This window comes from Malurus melanocephalus, unplaced genomic scaffold (assembly GCF_030028575.1).
Source record: "Malurus melanocephalus ecotype Western Australia unplaced genomic scaffold, MMel_1.1 scaffold_368, whole genome shotgun sequence".
Taxonomy (NCBI): Eukaryota; Metazoa; Chordata; class Aves; order Passeriformes; family Maluridae; genus Malurus; species Malurus melanocephalus.
The window spans coordinates 172,141-190,596 of record NW_026623600.1 but is presented as its reverse complement, the minus strand read 5'-3'; the positions used below and the strand labels follow the sequence as shown (position 1 = coordinate 190,596).

General features: G+C 45.1%; 1 protein-coding gene across 2 annotated transcripts in view; it reads right to left on the bottom strand.

Annotated features, from left to right (window-relative positions):
• Positions 1–18,456, bottom strand: part of MAP2K4 (mitogen-activated protein kinase kinase 4) — an 87,827-nt gene that overhangs the window by 49,070 nt on the left and 20,301 nt on the right. For both annotated transcript variants that reach the window (XM_057378618.1, XM_057378619.1), the window contains exon 2: positions 6,095–6,197. In XM_057378618.1, the coding sequence (XP_057234601.1) occupies positions 6,095–6,197 (103 nt within the window). The remainder of the gene's footprint in view (positions 1–6,094; positions 6,198–18,456) is intronic.

Sequence of the window (18,456 nt, the reverse complement as noted above, 5' to 3'; positions counted from 1 at the left end):
GTTCAGTGAATATCTCATACTGGCTCTGGGAGTACCTTCTCTGAAGCAGTGACCTACTCGAAGCCAGAGATAGTTGAGTGTTTTACAGACCAGATCATCACTGTCATCCAGGCCTCAGAGATCACTGGCCAAATGAACTTGGAAGAAAGAGGAAGGTTAAATACAAAGCAAAATTCATTAATTTGCAAAAAATGCTCCTGAAAAAGATACAGAAGAAACATTGTTCCAGCACTGAACCAACAGTGATGTTCATATGAAAAGTRAAAGCCTGGTTACCATAGGCTCCCTCAAACATTGAAATGGCTCTGCTGAGCCCTTGGAGGTTCCATTCTACTTGTGCTGACTTGAAAATACAAGTGATTACATCCAGATACTGCAACTTTCAGGAAGTGGGATAGATCCTGTCACAGAAAACAATTCAAATTCTTGGTACCTTTGACTCTGAATTCTACCTCCAAGGCTTCCAGGCAGTACTCCCTGCCAYGRGAAAGCATTACACAGCAGAAAGGGWACAGAAATCAGYAATAATAAAGATGTGAAAWGACAGTTACARAAAYAAGGAAGAGACAGAAATATTTACAGGAAAATTCACACCAGTAGTACAGAACATGCCAATTTAGGATATTCCCCTTTGGGATTTTGATTTTTGGCTTTTTTTTCAGAAGTGGCAGGAATTCTCTCAGGTTACTTCCAAAAGAACTCCACCAGCTGYGGGTTATGCAGCTACAGAGCCTGACACCACATGTCAGAAGGGTATGGAAACACMTAAGAGGAGATTAAAAGAGCAATAGACACCTCAGAGAGGCTTTGGAACAGCCAGAAAAAAAAGGCCTTTCCAGGAATAACAGTCCCTGAATTATAGAGAAAAAAAAGAAGCAGCAGAGTCTGATGTACAACTGGACCTCCACAGGGTTTTGAAGAATCCAGCACTGACAGTTCAGTAGAACATCCAACMCACTCTTGGGGCAGCTTCCTGGAAGTGTGTGACTCTCCCAGGTGTCACAAGTTAGCACAGGGCAGCTCTGGAAGCTTAAGCCCCAATGAATCCATGAAGACACTCACATGCTRTAGGGAGATTGTGGAGTTCAGCTGGACAGCAGACACTTCAAACATCAGGTCTGAATATTAAGAGAAGTCCATTCCCTTTATCACCTTTCCAGGTGAAACTGCAATGCTCTGGTAATCAGGTTCTGAAGAGGTGGCACCTCTGGGAGTCAAGAGACTTCCCAGCCAGCAGACAGAACACACAAAAAGCAACATGCTGTGAACCAGATGCCAAACACAATTCTGTCTGCACACATTTCCTAGCAGGTGGATCTAAATCCTCTAAGTTAAATATCCAGGCACAAGAATACAAGGCTTTCCAGAAAACCAAAAATGTCATCTCCAAATTAAGCCAAATTAACAACTTGGTTTCAAGCACAATGGGCAGCACAGCCCAGTGCTGTGCACAGCCACAGTCACACCTCAACACAGCACTCCTGTTRGTGTGATCTGAATCTCCTTTCAGCAAAAGCCACCAGCTGCAAGCAGCTCTGTAGAGCTTCCACATAGATAACGGAGTAATCTAATTTTGTTTGTGACCTAAATCCTAYTTGGACACAGGACAGATGAGGTAAAAGGTGGGATGCTTTCCAGTGAGTATAATGGGTTGGAATTTGAAGAGCTCACTCTAACCRTGGCTTGTGTTCTCCAGCCTCTGCAACGCCTGCTGCAGGGAAAACAAAGTTAGCAGCTGTTAATCTGGTCTAAGTGACAAATTCAGCCTGAACTCACGAGAGACATGGGCTAACCTGGCAGGCTTCCACAGCCTCAACTGCTCCCCAGCTTGCACAGCATGTTCATCACAGCCTCACTGACTTTGGCCAGGCATCAGCCATCACTAAAATGCTTACATCTTCTCCAGATTGCATTCTTTCAAGTATGAATTATATTCCCCAACTACTGTCTCTAATTCAGGCTCTATTCTGCCTTACCCTGTACGGGTCACATGAAAAATTAAGTTTAYAACTGTGCTAGATGCCCTACAGACAGGAAGGATACATGTCATGCCTCGATAAAAATCTCTTTGCACATCTCTAGAAGATTTGGTGGCAGCAGTTTCAGCTGAACCAAACAAGACACACCTCCTCCATCACATGCACCAGAATGGACCTTCCTWCCAAATCCTTGCCTCGCTTCTGGCTGCTCAACACACCATCCTAGGGCTCTGCCCACTGCCCCACAACATCTCCACAGGTAGGCATTCACAGTGCTTTTTAGTTGGATAAGGGATGTCTCAGCCCTCAGTATCTCCAGAAGGAGAGATGTCAAGGAACAACAGCCCAAATTCTAGAACTAGAAATGTACCTCCAGTTTCTAACCTCATTCAAAGTCTGAGTAGCTCTTCTCTTTAAAGGTCACATCAAAGCCCCTGGATAATAACATATGTTCCAATTCAGAAAGTGTTTAGGGCAAACTCCAAGCGGCACTGGAGATGTAAGAAGTCCTGTCCCTGGCTCCAGTCTGAGTAGCTGCAGTGTCYGCCCATCTCCTCCTTGCTCAGTTTCCTGAGTATCTGTGACAAAGGTGACCTCTTCCCAACACAGCTGGTGGTGGATGTACTGCTAAAGGTGAAGGAGCAACATGTCCTAGGGCAAGTAAAGACTTAGAGTGACATGGGCTGGACAGGGATGGGACAGGAGCAGCAAGGCCATGCCATCCACTGCCACTTGGSCCTCAGCAGTTCTTAGATCCAATGCCTTCATGGAGATGGCACAGCAAAGCTCAGAGGTCCTGACCACTCATCAACTCCTGTTCCTCCATGTGATGTTGTATCCCTCCATGTGGCTCTGTATCTTGCCCTGGCTCCTATCTCCTGTAGTCCCTGTGCACCCATGGCAGCATACCTATACAGCCTGGAGGGAAAAAGCCCCAAGCTTAACCCAAATTGTAACACATGGCTCAAAACCTCCACAAATGGGAAAGAAATGACAAAAGATGGACAGGCAAAAGATCTGGAAACCATCTACCAACTTTCTACATCCAATAATGCTGAACCTATGCTGTCTCCTCCTGGACATAGTATTACAGGGCACAGCCTACGTATTACCAGAAAGCTTCTACCCACAACAACAGTGGAACTCTGGAAGCAGCCTCCAGGCAGAAGCACAGCTGAAACACAGGGTCTATGCACCACAGGAGGCAAGGCAACTGGGAAGCACTGGGCAGAGTCCACAAGAAYGTTACACTTTGTAATAGAGATTTCACAGCCTTGAAATTGCTCCTCCAGATAACATGCTATGAAAACCAAGGAACTAACATGAATGGAGTCAGAAATCACACAAAGATCACCYGGGAAACCTCCAAGAGCAAACCACAGCTAGTCCTGTCCAGCCTKTGTGCATCACCCCTGCTCACTGGAGTTAAACTCCACCCCTTGCTTACAGCAGTTCCCAAATTGTTTCCTCCATACTCTCCAAGTTCTTTTCTAACACCCCTGAAGATCTCTCAGATCAAGAAACAAACCTTCGAAAGAAAGAACTCACACCTTGGTAGAACATGGGGTCTATACACATTTTATCCAGGTACAAATCCCTGGCAGTGTGAAGGAGCACCCAGTAGCCTGAAATTTGTAAGGCCATCTGTAGCAAGACACACCTGCCCTCCTCAATAGCCATGTTTCTGYGCCAGGGTGCAGTTTTCACAGAGGTTTTCTTCCTCCTGACACAGCTACCAGCATGAGGAGCCCAATTTGCTCCTTTACTTTCTATGTAATAAGAAACCACACTCTCACCTGACCATCCACCAATCCAGACTGAGCAGTTTCCCAACCAAAGCCCACTAATCAAGAGAAATACAGCTTACAGGAATTCCAAACTCCCGGTAGCTGCACATCACCCCTGGCTGCTTCCTCTCATGCTCAAACCAGAGCTCAGCACAGGCAAGACACATTTGAAGACAGGATCCTCTGCCCTCCTGAAGGCAGAAGCAACAGGATGCCTCTGGATTGGTGAATTCAAGCCACAGAACCCCAAATTTCATGTGAGAAATTAACCTCTCTGTATCTTCAGATCCACCCATCTGATCCAACAGGGYCTGCCCAGAACAATCCCCAGTGCTCATTTCAGCAGGGTGTCCAGGCTGTTCCGCTCCACCAGGCTGAGAAGAAGTGGCTTGGTGAACACAAAYACACTTTGCATCAGAAACACATCTGGGCAGGGAGGTCTGAAATATCCAGTTCCAATCCAAAKTCTAGAAAATGTTTCTGGCCTACTGAGGAAAATGTCATTCCAACATCTCAGGAAAGAAGGCAGGAGATTGAGATACATCAGCTGCACGACAGAACACTTGACAGAAGCATGCAATCAGAAGAGGTCAACACTGCTTTTGAGGAACAGCATCTGCTGTGGACACATAAGAGACACGAGGACAATTTGCTGCATCTAAGCTCAGCCAGCCTCACCATGGAGGAAGCGACCAAACTAACAGCATCCATGTCTTTCAAACAGAAATGGCCATTAAGAGTTTGCAGACACTCAAGAAAGATTTAGCACAGACACATCACCATTCTRGCACTTGAACAGTTATCATATCCAATCCAAAACACTTGCAAGCCCTCAGAGCTTATAACACCATTAACCAGCCCAGGATCCAAGCCCTGCCAACAACTGCAGCTCCAACAGAGAAAGAGCAGCACCTGTCCTGGAYAGCGTTGACAATCACTTGCACAAACATGAAGCTTAAGATGTCATCTACTAACAATGAAAGCTCTTCTATGCTAGACAGGAGCCACTGTGGCTTTCAGTGAATCCGAAACAGAAATCCACACAGATAAAACACAGAAAGTCAAATCCCTACAGACAGCTGATGATGGGAACTCACTAGCTGAGACTAAGTCTTTTATTTAATGGACTAACAAGGTCAGAGAGAGGAAAGAGCCCCAGAAGGGGGTCTGCAGAAAATCTTACAAGAGTTTGATGATGTGGTGAGACACAAAAAGTAAATATCTAAATGCAAGCTCAACGACCAGTAAGAATACCCTATTTCAGAGAGGAAAAGAGAGACAAGGAAAGAGGACTTGCTGGAAAGGTCRCTCAAGATTTTAAGAAGAATCATCTAAAGTACTCCATAAAATTTCTCTGTGTTGTAACTACCATCAAAAACTCATCAGAAACATTCTCCTAACTTGACAAAGGCTTGTTTGAAAATCCCCAGCATTAAGAAGCTTCCAGGAACAAGAAGAGAACCCAGCGGGTATRTCCTGGGAAAGCAGAAGGCACTGAGCTCCAGGACAGAGGCAGTGACATGCAAAGCCAAGCAGGAGCAGGCTATGACAGGGACACCCTGGAGAGCCCAGGCAGCAGGGAGGCTGCAGGTGCAGCTTCTGAGACTTGACACTGACAAAACTCCTGAGACCTTARAGAAGAAAAATGTGGGACATCTTTYATATGTTTGCTGCATYTGCCACAGGGACCAGCTGCAGAACGGCACTGTCCAGCTAGATTGGTGGATCTGAGGATACAAAGCTGATCTTTTTCACGCTGATGTACCCTGGTATTTACTAGTGTCAGGAAGAGCTCTGTGCCACGCTTGCTCTCAGACTTTGGACAGGAATATCCTGAGGCTAGGCTAGCTAGACAACTCTCTGAGACTTAACCTCTGTGTAACTCCCTGCCATATCCCTGTTGGTAAAATGAAAATCCTCAATCTTTGTTTATTTTAGWGCTGAAAACAATTCTATCACAGTAATGGCTTTCACAAGTAACACAGAAACAAGAAATTCTAACAAAAAGTAATAAGCTGAATAAAGACATAGGAAAACAACAGTGAATCAGTCTGGACATTAATTATAGGCATATCTACCATTATCAGCTACAATATATCAAGTCAATCAATTCTGAAAGGCATTAGCTCCAGCGTAAACCAGGAAGATCCCAATTTAACCTTTTTTTATTTAATTCTGGGAAAAAAACCCCTTCTACACTGACTCAACTGAGAGATTCAAACAACCTACAAATAACCAGAGTAATTGAACTCCATCTAACTAACATTAGGTGCTGGCTAAATCATTTCAAATTTGTTCCACTAGTTGTGCCGTTGACTTTATACTCACATGTGTGGATTTTGGAAAGGAACTCCAGAAGTATTTAGAGTAAATCTTGCTGTGGACTTGAAAGGTGGATTTGCAAAATTTAACTTCAGCGCTTTGCGTTTACCTGGGAGACAACGAACATAAAGTAAACTTTTTGTCAGCACAAAATATTGAGAGCATCTGGAAATAAACAGAAAAAAATGACATATTGTAAGAAAAGGAAAATGTATTTTACAACATTAGCAAATCACAGATTGTGTCAGGACAGGGGGATGGAGACACAGAGTCAGCTCTCACACCAAGGTCTTCCCGAGCTCATTCCAAGGCAGTTGCCAAAGCCAGGCTCCTCCTGTGACAGCTGGAGCATCTGGATCACCTGCCAGGGCTCCAGCAGCCACAGCACATCCACCCCAGAGCTGAGCATCCTCCATGCACACCCACAGGGACACGGGCCCAACCCACCACACACAGCCTGGGCGCACCACAACACCTGGGGGGTGGCACTGAAAAGGGAAAAGGCACCTTGATATGTCTTTTATGTGACACTGCAAGCACAGGACAGCTTTTGGGGTTCCTGACCCTCCTCAGGCTAGCAGCAAACGGAGATAACCAGGCTTGAAGGAGGACGGATATCTGCRCACTCCTGCCAAGTGGGCTGCCAAGCACAGAGCATCTGAGGGGTGACCAGGTGAGGGAAAGTGATGCTCTGCAGCCAACTGAGGAAGCAGTGGGAAACACAACATAAATAAATAGTAATGTGAGAGGGGCCCCTGCTCACTGCACAGCCACTGGCTCTGCATTTTCCACTGAAGCTGAGATGACCWACTCAAGCAACAACAAGATCAGGGACCACAAAGGCAGCTGTCCCTTCCGAGGCCACCCACTGGGGTGCAGAAAACCCCGTCTTATTCTCATTGCCCACAGGAAACCTCTACTCCACCCCAACAAAACACCTGAGATGAGGCCCCTTCCACACCACTTTCCCAGGAGCCTGTCACTGAATCCCCACCAGCTTCCCACWGCCTGGGTGATTTCTTAACCACTTGCTGTTGCTCATCCCAGGAGGCACTGGCCACACCAAGTTGGCACACCACCTGGATTCCTCCAAAAACCTTTCTTTGCCTGCACCTTAGAACAGGTGTCATAGTCCCCACCATCCCACAACCCTCCTGGGAAAAGCCAAAAGCATTCCTCCACCTTGCAAAGAGGTGTTTTGGGTAATACCAAGACCATGAAAAAAGGAAAAAAAAATTACTTCAAAGTATTTAGAGCCATTTCAGGACATAGACTACTACAAGGATCAGAGAATCACAGAATCAYTCAGGTTGGAATGGATCAACTGTTCCCCCAGCACTGATAAGGCCACCACTAAACCATGTCCCCAAGTGCCACATCCACACATTCCATGGATGGTGACTCCAACATTGTCAAGGCTTGACAACTCTTTAGGTGAAGGAATCTTCCCTAATATCTAACCTGCACCTCCCCTGGCACAAGAGTCCTCTAGTCCCATCACTTGCTACTTCACACAAGAGACTCACCTCTCTAAGAGATTCATACAACCATTGAGGATGGAAAGGACTGTTAAGATCACTGTGGCAATAGACATCTAAAACCAGCCTGATAAGCCCAACAAACCTCAGAATCAAGCATTCCCTCAAAAGCAATACACACATTGTGCAGCCTGGAAGGCATAAAAAAGCTTGTAGCCAGCAGCCATTCATCCCTCCCAACCGAAGCTTCTCAGCACTTGCCACCCCACACCAGCTCAACTTGGACCAAGTGACAGCTCAGGGACATTGATTTGGCCTTGAGGTGTCACTGCAGGAGTTGGGTGCTTCTGCTGGCACTACCCAACCTGCAGCACATGGAGCTCCATCACATGGCTCCACACCCTCTTTGATTTCCAGAGAGATGACACCTATTTCCCTTCTCGATCTTTCACTTCCAAATCACTAACAGATAATTTCAGTTTTGATGCTACTGCAATACAACAATCCAAAAATATCTGCATACATGTTGCATTTGCTAAAAATCACCGCATTTGTTACACAAAAACACCACAAAAAGAAACTTGTACAAAATCCAATAGCATGAAATGTATTAYCCAATGCTTTGCATCAACCACCTAAAACAAACAACGCATCCCCATTTTCTGGYGACAATTCACYAGCAGACTTCCATACAATCCCAGKYGGTGATGGTGGAGAAGAGTGAAARCAAGGATACCTGGCCTGGATATAAYYGAAGTTAAGGGCAGCTGCAGCACAGAACTCAACATTCCTGACAGGCTCTTCTTGGGTGTGTTACCCAAAAGGAGATGCCACAGTGTGCACTAGGCTACAGCACTACAAGGAGACAAATACTAACATACTCATTAAAAATCCTGAGCACACTGCAAAAAGGCAAATCRCGATTGGCTTGCTCCTGTCAACAGTAAAAGGATATATCTGTTTATCAGAATATGGAAAAAGGTCACTGCTGGTACTGAAACCTGGCCTGCTTTGGGGTATTTTCACCTTAGTAGCACCTTCTTTACTTTGTTTTTGTGGGAAAAAAAATGAAACAAATAATGTAGTTTAGCAAATAAAATAATGCCCAAAATACCCATTAAYCATCTTGCCTGTCAAACAGACTTTGCAACGTGAGGTTCTACCTTATAAATGTATTTTCAAAACTTTTTTTATCTTTTTCTTATAAAGATTTTTTCCACATGTTTATTACACATCACTTAGCCTTCTGAAAAACACCTGGTTGGGCTGCAGGGTCCCTCTCTCCACGCGCAGCAAGAAGGCCTGGTATCTCTCAATCCTGACTGACCTCCATCCCTACCCTCCACTGAGCCATGCAGCACGAGGAGTATCTTATTTATGTTACTTAYGTGTACACAAAACAATTCCTCACTTTGTGCCAGATGGCTACATCTATATACACAGCACTATCAGGAGGATCAGCCTGCTCAGACTTTGACACTCCAAAAACTCCTGGAGTAAGCAGTGCAATGGGAAGCCTACACGGACAGCCAGAGGCAGGCACTGAGGGAGCAACAGCACAGTTTCCAAGAGAGACAGGTGAAAGTAACATTTCATTCTCACTTTAAAWAAATCACAGAATTGTGAAATGGTTTGGGTTGTAATGTTCTTACAGATAAACTCATTCTAACCCCAGAGATGGGCAGGGACACCTTCCACTAGGTCAGGTTGATCAAAGCTGCATCCAACCTTCCTCTGAATGACGAGACCACCAGAGCTTCTCTGGGCAGTCTGTGCCAGTGCCTCACCACTCCCACTGTAACAACCCATTTCAAGCTGACACTGAGGACACTGWCAGCCAGCACAGATGCAGAACACTCCATACCTTGTGTTTGTCCCTTGAGCAAAGCATACAGCTAAGGATAGGCCTGCAGCACCAAGGAGCTGGAGGACCTTCTGCGAGTGCACAACCTGTCCCAACATCACGCCATCACTTGACTGACCTCCCACATCCCTTCTGACTGCTTCYCTGAGGACATCTCTCCCCTCAGAGCAAAATCAAATGGAGTTCATGACTGCCAAGGGTCTGGAGGATGGGACACTTATTCCCAAAACCTCCCCTGTTCATCAGCTCCCCCCAGCTCTGCAAAAGGCACAGGGAGTAGTGCTGGRCAGGAACCTGCCAAGAATGGCCACACAGCCCCTCACTCACTGGTCCCATCATGGCAGCACAAATCTGCCCTCAGACAGGGTCCAGAGATTTCTTCTATTATCCTTCAGGTCTGTTTCATTCACATACCCAAAATCCCAGCTTTCTGTCAAGGCCAGTAACATTGTATTGTAAGATTTTCCCTTTCTGACAGCAATGTTTATACAGCTCAGGAGAACACTGGACTTGAAGCTGCCCAACACTAAAATTGATACAATTATCTACAAACCCTGATCAAGAAACCTCCTCACAGCCTGCTCCTATTCTTACTATTTTTAAACTTTATATACCAAGCTTCCTCCTGTTTTCACACTRGGACAACATTTTTTAACACAGTTAAATGCTGGTCTATTGATTTCATCTCAGTAGGTTTCTAAGGATAATTTCAATTATGTCAATCCACCATCTGGAGCTGATTTTCTACAAATCCAACAAACACAGAAGCTTAGGCTGCCCYGGGAAGCAAACAGGATGGTTTGCTTCTGCTCAGCTGATGAACAAGGAACGTGACCAGGAAAAGCGAACATCCTGAAAAATGCCAGGAATTTCCATCCAGCACAGATCACATGAAAACATGTACTGTAAGTGAAACAACAGACTCCAATGAAGCAGAAGTCTGAGGAGAGCCAAAGCAAACTGTGTTCCCCAGCAGCCTTCCATAGCTTCAGCTGTGGACTCCAAGACTTGAGTTTCATCCTAAGAAAGGMTTTAGATTCCATGTCTCTATTGCTTGCAGACACATCATTCCAACTGGAGGCAAAAGAGACTCTTTAGATGCAGGAGTGTTGCTGTGATTTTGTTACATACAGGTTCATTACAGACCACCCTGTCTCACTAAAACAAAGAGGCTTGGGGTTTATGGCACTTCTGAAATTCACTGATGTCCATCACCACCAAGGCTGTGTGACCAAAACCATCTGAAAACSTGATGCAGAAATATCCACCTTACATAAATTGTCTTTTAAAGGTTCTGCTAACYTAACACATAATTCCAATAATCAACCGTTCTAACATATACTTCACTGCGAACTATTACTGTAAAGATTACGGGAGAGAGAATTATTTGGAAGAAACCAAAACGAACTTTGGAACAGATCACTTTTTCACAAATTAGGGTAATCCTCAACACCAGACCTGAAACTATGAGGTTTCTTGATGTATGGTTTTCCCAGTTTTGATTACTGGGTTTGTTCAACAGCATGTTAATGGTTACACCAAGTCTAGGCCATATTTGAAAGCAGGATGGCCTGGGCTTTGGCTGAGATAAAGTGGCAAGGAAAGTACCACCTTATGTTTTGAGGGAATCTAGGAAGGATTGAATCCTAAGTTAGGCTGCTCTCCAAAAAGAAAAAAAGACAGCGAAAAACAGCTTTGTGATTGTAAGTAAATCTACCCATAAGTATAGCAATCTTTATTGCAAATCATCCCAGTCTTAAAGTGGTAATGGTGGTGGTGTCCTCAAAACCATTTTTAAAAGGATGTCGTCATTCTACCACCAGGTCTGTGAACAGACCTGAGATGCAGGAGTGATGCCTTGTGTCCCCAAATGCATGCCTTTGGCATTCCAYAGACTGTAACCAAAACAGACACTGGGAAAACCACCTACACAACAGCACCAGAAGAACTCGGGCTCACGGCAGCACTTGCTGCTTGCTGCACTGGTGAATGAATGCCAGGCCAAGGACAGAATTATTTATGTGCTGCTATCCATCACCAGAATTAATCCAAGCACTTGGCCCTGCAGTTAAGTTCTCATCACTCTGAGGCCCCTTTACCACCACCACAGCCAACCAGCCTTCACACAACAAGAAACAGCTGTCAAGCAGGTCACATGYAGGCCAAAAGTATTCCTCCAGAGTTAGATTGTGTACTACTATTTTTACCTCACCTAGGACATCTATGATTTACAGAATCACAAAATCATTAAGGATGGAAAGCACTCTTAAAATCACCAAGTCCAATGATCACCACCAGCACCTTRTTCATCACTAAATCATGTCCTCAAGCACCACATCCACACATTTTTTACACTTCCAAGGATGGGACTCCACCACCTCCCTGGGCAGCCCCCTTCCAATGCCTGACAGCTCAAGAAATTTTCCTTRATATCCAATCCAAACCTCCTGTGGCACAGCTTGAGGCTATTCCCTCTCATCCTACCCATTACTGCCTGGGAGCAGAGCCCGACCCCCCCATCCCAGCTGCCCCCTCCTGTCAGGGAGTTGTGCAGAGCCAAAAGGACCACCCGCCCCAAGAGACTCCTTTGCTCCAGGCTGAGCCCCTTTCCAGCTCCCTCAGCAGTTTGTGGTGCTCTTGACCCTTCCCCAGCTCTGTTCCCTTCCCTGTGATTGCTCCAGCTCCTCAATTTCCTTCTGGTCTCAATGGATTCAAGGTTGCCTCAGCAGTGCCCAGCACATGGGGACTGTCACTCTCCTGATCTTACTGGACACACTGTGGCTGGTACAGGATACCCATGGACATTTCTTCAAGCCTCTGAGTCACTTCCTGTCAGAGAATGCAATTCTAACTTCTTCCTGGAATTTCCTCACCACCATTCCTGCATGCCACACATCAACAGGACTGTTGACCATGTTCAGGTTACACAGGACAAAACGCTCATTTTTCAAGCAGTAAGATTATCAAAATGGCAGTTGTTTAATGGATTTTTCCAAGGTTTCTATCTTGCAAGGGTACAAATTGATCCCTGTCAAAAAGTTTCCCACTCAGTTCAACTCTGCWGGATCAATCTCTCACTGCCACAGCCTGAGCACAGGTCATAATGTTCARGTGAGGCACAGTGCACTGGTAAATATTCTCTCTGATTCAATGCTAAAGTCACTCTCRGTTTGTAGAGCAATGATACACCTGGAATCAAATCTGTACTCTCTTTCTTTACTCTGGTATAAGCAGGAAAAAAATAGATATAACCACGGGAACACAAGCTGTGACAGCAAACAACAGGAAGGACGGACAATGCATCTCTAATAAACTGTGCAACCTTTTTACCTCTCCCTCATAAAATTAAAACAGATCAACAAAAATACAGAGAAAATAAGGAAGAATGGATTATTTACCTCCATTTGGAAACAGAGCTGAATACWTGAGGTCATTTTCTTAACAGAACACATAAATTCTGGTTTCCTCCAAGGTAATTCCAAGCAAAGCTAGTACAAACTCTAAAGTGCAATGGGAAAAAAAAAAAAAAAAAGACACAGATCTCTGCTTTTCCAACAGCTTCAAATAACCTAACCGCTGTATCTTGTCTGCTAACAAAATGTGTGCTTTGATGTAGAGACAGTAAAGAACATTTACCTGCATTCAGAGCTACAGCCCTTCAGTTGCTGACATCCTGAATGCTCCCAGCATTTCCAGCTGGTTGTTCCTGCTGCTGCTAGCACAGATCAGCCTGTCCACAGACCCTTTCACCCTACCACTTTGCAGTTATATCTCCTTCCTTTCCAGTCTTGCTCATAGATCTACTCAATGGTAGCATCACTAATTTAAGACTAAAGTAGGGTTCCAATCTTACTGTCAAGATAGACAGACTATTATTCAAGAAAAAACGAGTCAAATTTTGAAACAAAACCTAAGAACTTCAGCATATCATGCAGTTCTATCTGAGGAGTCTGGATGAAAGAAGAGGCCTGGGTCTGACTTATTAAAGAGCTGCTGCTATGGAAATTCTCTTTAATGGGGACAAATATTTTCAGTTTGTTGTCCGTTATGGACATTTTAGCCCTTTAACGAAGCTTTCAAATTAGTATAATCTGAGAGTCAGCATTCAAATCTGAAATGACAGTTTTGCACTGCAGGAGTAAACTGAGTATGCTCATTTTTAGTAGTCACCTTATTAGAAAAAGGATTTATCCATAATTCATCCACAGCCCCAAGTGTGCTTCCAACTAGGGAGACAAACACCCAAGCCTAGAGTAGCCAGGACTCTGAAAGGATTATTGGCCACTGCCTCCACGCAACCACTCCATGAAAAAATAATTGTACTAGATAGTATTTTAGCAAGATAGCTGCATGATTTGGGGCCGAGAGGTGGCTCACAGCTGCACCAACAGACAGGCACCTCCGTGACTGGCAAGACAGGATCCGGGCTACATCCAACAGCACTTCTAGCATCTATAAATACCTCCACCATGACACCTGGTAAACTAGGTTAAGCTTAGAGTGCAAGAAATCGCAATCAGATTAAGATTAGTACCCTCAGACTGGAAACTCCCAGAAGCAAAACCTGAGAATGAAGGGTCTGGACTCTCCAAAACCCACTGTTAACCTTTGATATAATCCCTGATGCTGGAAACACCATTTGYATGAATACAGTTGCAGCTCCCTGCACAGAGGAGAGTGCAGAACTCAGGTCAGACAGCAGCTTCCATCCCAAACTGGGGCTCAGGCAATTTCTAGATGGAGATCAGCATTTAACACATTGCTCACAGTCCCAGTCCAGTGCCAAGCCTGGTGAAACACTGCTGGGAGAATCTGGAGGGCCAGTAGTCCACATGGGAGATGCTGCCAGACCAGGAGTCTGTGTCTGCTCCCACAGCAGCACTTTGCTTTACCCAAAATATTCCAGCAACCTGTGCCTGARGCATCCACAGCATAACCCCACAAAGCGTGTCGCAGAGCAGCTGTCAGAGACAAAGGGCGACACTGCCCTGGGAAATTTATTGTGCRGCAACTGGAGCCTCTCCTGATGAACAACAATAATAAATAATGCAAAAGGCCATGCCAGGTACTTTTTCATTATGAAACAGCACAGCAACTATTATAAAATATACCACAGGAAAGAGRAAGGAGGACTGGGGAGGGGGGTTGGTTGATTTTCTTTTAATTTTAGGAGCCTGTACTCAGACTAAAAGCAAGGAAAAAAGTCTGCCCTTGAGGCCTTTTTGCTTAAGGTCAATGGAAAGCATTTTGTTTCTTTGGATAAAGCAACAAGCATGTTTCCATCATCCCCCTAGATACCTCAGGCCAGCAAAGTGGCAACGTTAATCACAGTCTGCATCCCACCTGCTCCAATGAACACCGTGRACCCAGACACCAGACTGAATCCTACTATCACAGAATCATAGARTAAGTTGAGTTGGAAGGGACCCATCAGGATCATCAAGTCCAACTCCTGGCCCTGCTCAGGACACCCCAACAATCCCACCCTGTGCCTGAGTGCACTGTCAAATGCTCCTGAAGCTCTGGCAGCCTTGGGGCTGTGACTATTGCCTGGGGAGCCTGTTCAGTGCCCCAACAYCCTCAGAGGGAAGAGCCTTTTCCTTATATCCAACCTAAAACTCCCCTCACTCAGCTTCATGGATTGGGAAGGACAGGAACCAGAGGACATGGCTCCATTTTGAGGCATAACTATTTTGGAGGGAGCAGCCAATTCTACCTACCTTAGCAGCAGTATGAGCTTCTTTAATTCTGAAGACAAAAGAGACTATAAGGGAATTCAAGACACTACAAGTGAAAGCAAGAAACAGCACTGAGACTTAGGAGTTGCTGTCCAGATGTCCTTTGGGAAGATCAAGGAAAGTCCTTGGCCATCAAGCCAGGAGACATCCCCAGACACATCAGTTTGTGATCTCTTAAGTGCCATTGTTGAGAACTCTCTCACAGAAATGGGATCCACCGCTCACTGATGTTTCAGCAGAGTAAAAAGTTTCTCAAAATGCCAACAGAAATGAGGGAACATCTGACTCCTTTTCCTGCACATATCTCCCTCTTCTGCTTTGCTCCCAAGAATGTCACAGAGCGGGTGTTCAGCCCCTTGGGTCACCAGCTTGTCATTTACTGTCTCTCAGGAAGAAACAGGCTGTGAAAAGAACKTCAGCCTCTCCATCCCTGCCTTCTCTCTCCCAGTTCCCTCCCTGTCCCATTGCTGCTTCCCACCACTGCAGAATATTTTGTTTGATATCTCCATAGCACAAGAGGCTTCATTTTTGTCTCTCCCCATAGAGCCTGTTAAAATAAGTGGGCATTTTTGGAGCCTGCTATCACCTTTATGGAGGACACTGCCCCACAAAGTGCTGCTGGTTTTGGCACAAGATCAGTTTGGCAACACCAACCCTGAAAGAGCTTGCTCCCAGGGCACTCTCACACTTCTGTCTCCCCTTAAAACAAGCACCTGTAGTCCTCTGTGACCTGCACAGGTATCAATGCTCTACCAGAGAGTAAAGCTAGGTCAGTAGCTCTGATGGAACTCAAAACTGCAGGCAGGGCAGGACTAAACCTTCTCACTGAGCAGAGGCCCATATAAACCAAAATCACAAAATCACAGACTTGTTGATCTCCAAGACCATCGAGTCCAACCCTTTCCCAGCCAAGTGCCCCACTTGCCCAAGTCCCTGAGTGCCACATCCAAACRCAGAGGACAAGGCAATACCAGCATCATGTGCCCAGTCAGGACCATGCCTRAGGAGCATCTGTTGATGGCACCACTGCAGCATTCCCTCCTTGCCATGAGAATTGTGCACACACAGCTTCCACCACTGCAACAGCATCACCTCATTTGACTGTTAAGCCACACACACTTTTTTAAGAAAATGGATCACATATTTTGAAGCAACAACCTGTCAAACTGGGCAGAGAGGAACATCTCAGAAATCCTCCAGAGTCAGGGGAGTAAGAATAGTTACATGTTGCCTGCCACTGACTATTTGAACAACTAGAAAGAATATGCAGAGAAAGTGTGTGTGAAAATGTTCATGCTGTGCTAATATGCACAAATAAAATGTTGGAAACAACTTGTACTACAGTGAGGAGATTCATAATGGAGCAGACTCTTAACAGGCTCCAGACTCCCAAGGGGAGGAATAATGCTCTGACCCCAGCACCAGGCTGATTTTCCACTTGACCACTACTTCCACAAGAAATAATCCKATGTGCAAATGAAAGCACAGCAGATCTTTGTGTCTGGATCCAAAACTTGGTAATATATAGTTTTTTTCCAAATACTATCAGCCTCACATAGCTAAAAATACACCAARCCAATTTTTCAAGTTCAGACCTGCTGCACATGAACTGATCTTTTGCTTGTGAGTGCCCACATGTGCTGTTCACCCAAACATCTGATCACCGTCTTCACRGACCTAAAGAGGAGCTGAGCCCTTCTGAAAACCTGGTCTCACCTGCAAGGTTCTTTCTGCACTGGAAAAGATTTTGATCTGGATCTTAGGAACACATGGTCCCAACAGGCAGTTTTGTTTAGTTCTGTTGAATTTTAACAGAGGTGTGCACAGTAGCTTAAGCAAGAAATCAAATTGCAAATCTACAGAGTATATAAAGCTTTTAGTTCGGCTTTGCTAAACATCACATCACAGCTCTGTGAACACCAGCTTTTGGGCTGATGTTCTTCTTACCAAAAAAAATATCCTGTGCACTCATAAAAATTCTGGTTTTGTACTATCTTGTGGAGCATTCAGTATGAATTAGCAATACCCTGTAGCAGGACAAACACAGGAAGGAGCCCCTGATTCCCATTGCTGAGACAAGTCAGGCATTGTCTAATGACTGATGTTTCCAAGAAACTTTGCAGCTTATTAATAGCTTGGCAGCATCAAACTCTCTTCAGAAAGACTCATGGCAATGGCACTCTTGCCCAACATTGTCATTAAGTGACAAAACACTCAGAATGCCACAAATGAGCTGCTCTTATGCTGGAAGGAGTGAAGGCAACAGGTACCAAACCCCTTCCACAACTCTGCTGAAGGCTGGAGTCAACCAGGGGTACTGGCATAGGGCTGCTGCCTTCAGGAGCTTGGCAGAGCGCTGGAACTGCCTGGAACAGCCTGCTCACAACAGCATTGTGGATATTTACATATGTGGCAGAAATCAKCACTTTCTTGTTAGCAAAGATAATAGTGACTGAAGTGTTACAACAATGAAACTTCTTCCTGGAGGAAGAATTGCATAGATGGACACAGCAAACAGCCAAACCAAAGAGCCAAGGGATCTAAAGCAAGACACCTCTGCAGCAATGAATATCAGACTGTGGTTTTGGTACATCAGCTGATGCAACTCTAAAAGACCTTGCATCCTGTCAGTGAAGAGACAACAKATCTAAAACGATACAAAACTTTAAATAAAGACTTGCATTCTTAATGCAAGCAAACACTGTGCAGAAAGTGCAAGTAGAGAAATGAGGAGCTGCAGTCACGTTACCTGCAGAGCAGGAAGCTGAGGGTTTTGTGGTTTTCCTTTACTGTTTGGTTCCAGATGAGTAAAACCCCAGTGTTCCCAGCCAGGACAACTCAAGCCTCTGCAGAGTTTGGCTCCAGCACATGGATCACATTCAGGAGGTGTAACTTCTCTGGAGAGCTCTGGTCTCCTTCCACCACCCAGCTCAAAACCTTCTGCTCCTTCCAAGGACATACAAACCCTTCCTTTCCATAGCACAGGAACTCCTATTGCCTTTTTATTGCTGCAGTTTTTGTAACAAAAAAAATAAGTATTTTTTAATATTTGTATATATCTTACAGCGCTATTTACAGGCCCTGACCACAGGACTTGAGGGCTCACTGTAATGTCACACTGAAGGGAACCCTGCCATCACAGAGAACCAGCACAGCAGTATCTGCAGCCTCTTCACTCCAGGGGTACCCTGCAAATACCAGGCCTGTCTTTTCACACAGGTGCTCAACCCTGCCTTTTTCCCCTCATTAGTTTTAACCTAGACTGCTGCCGCCATCACCCTTTTGACT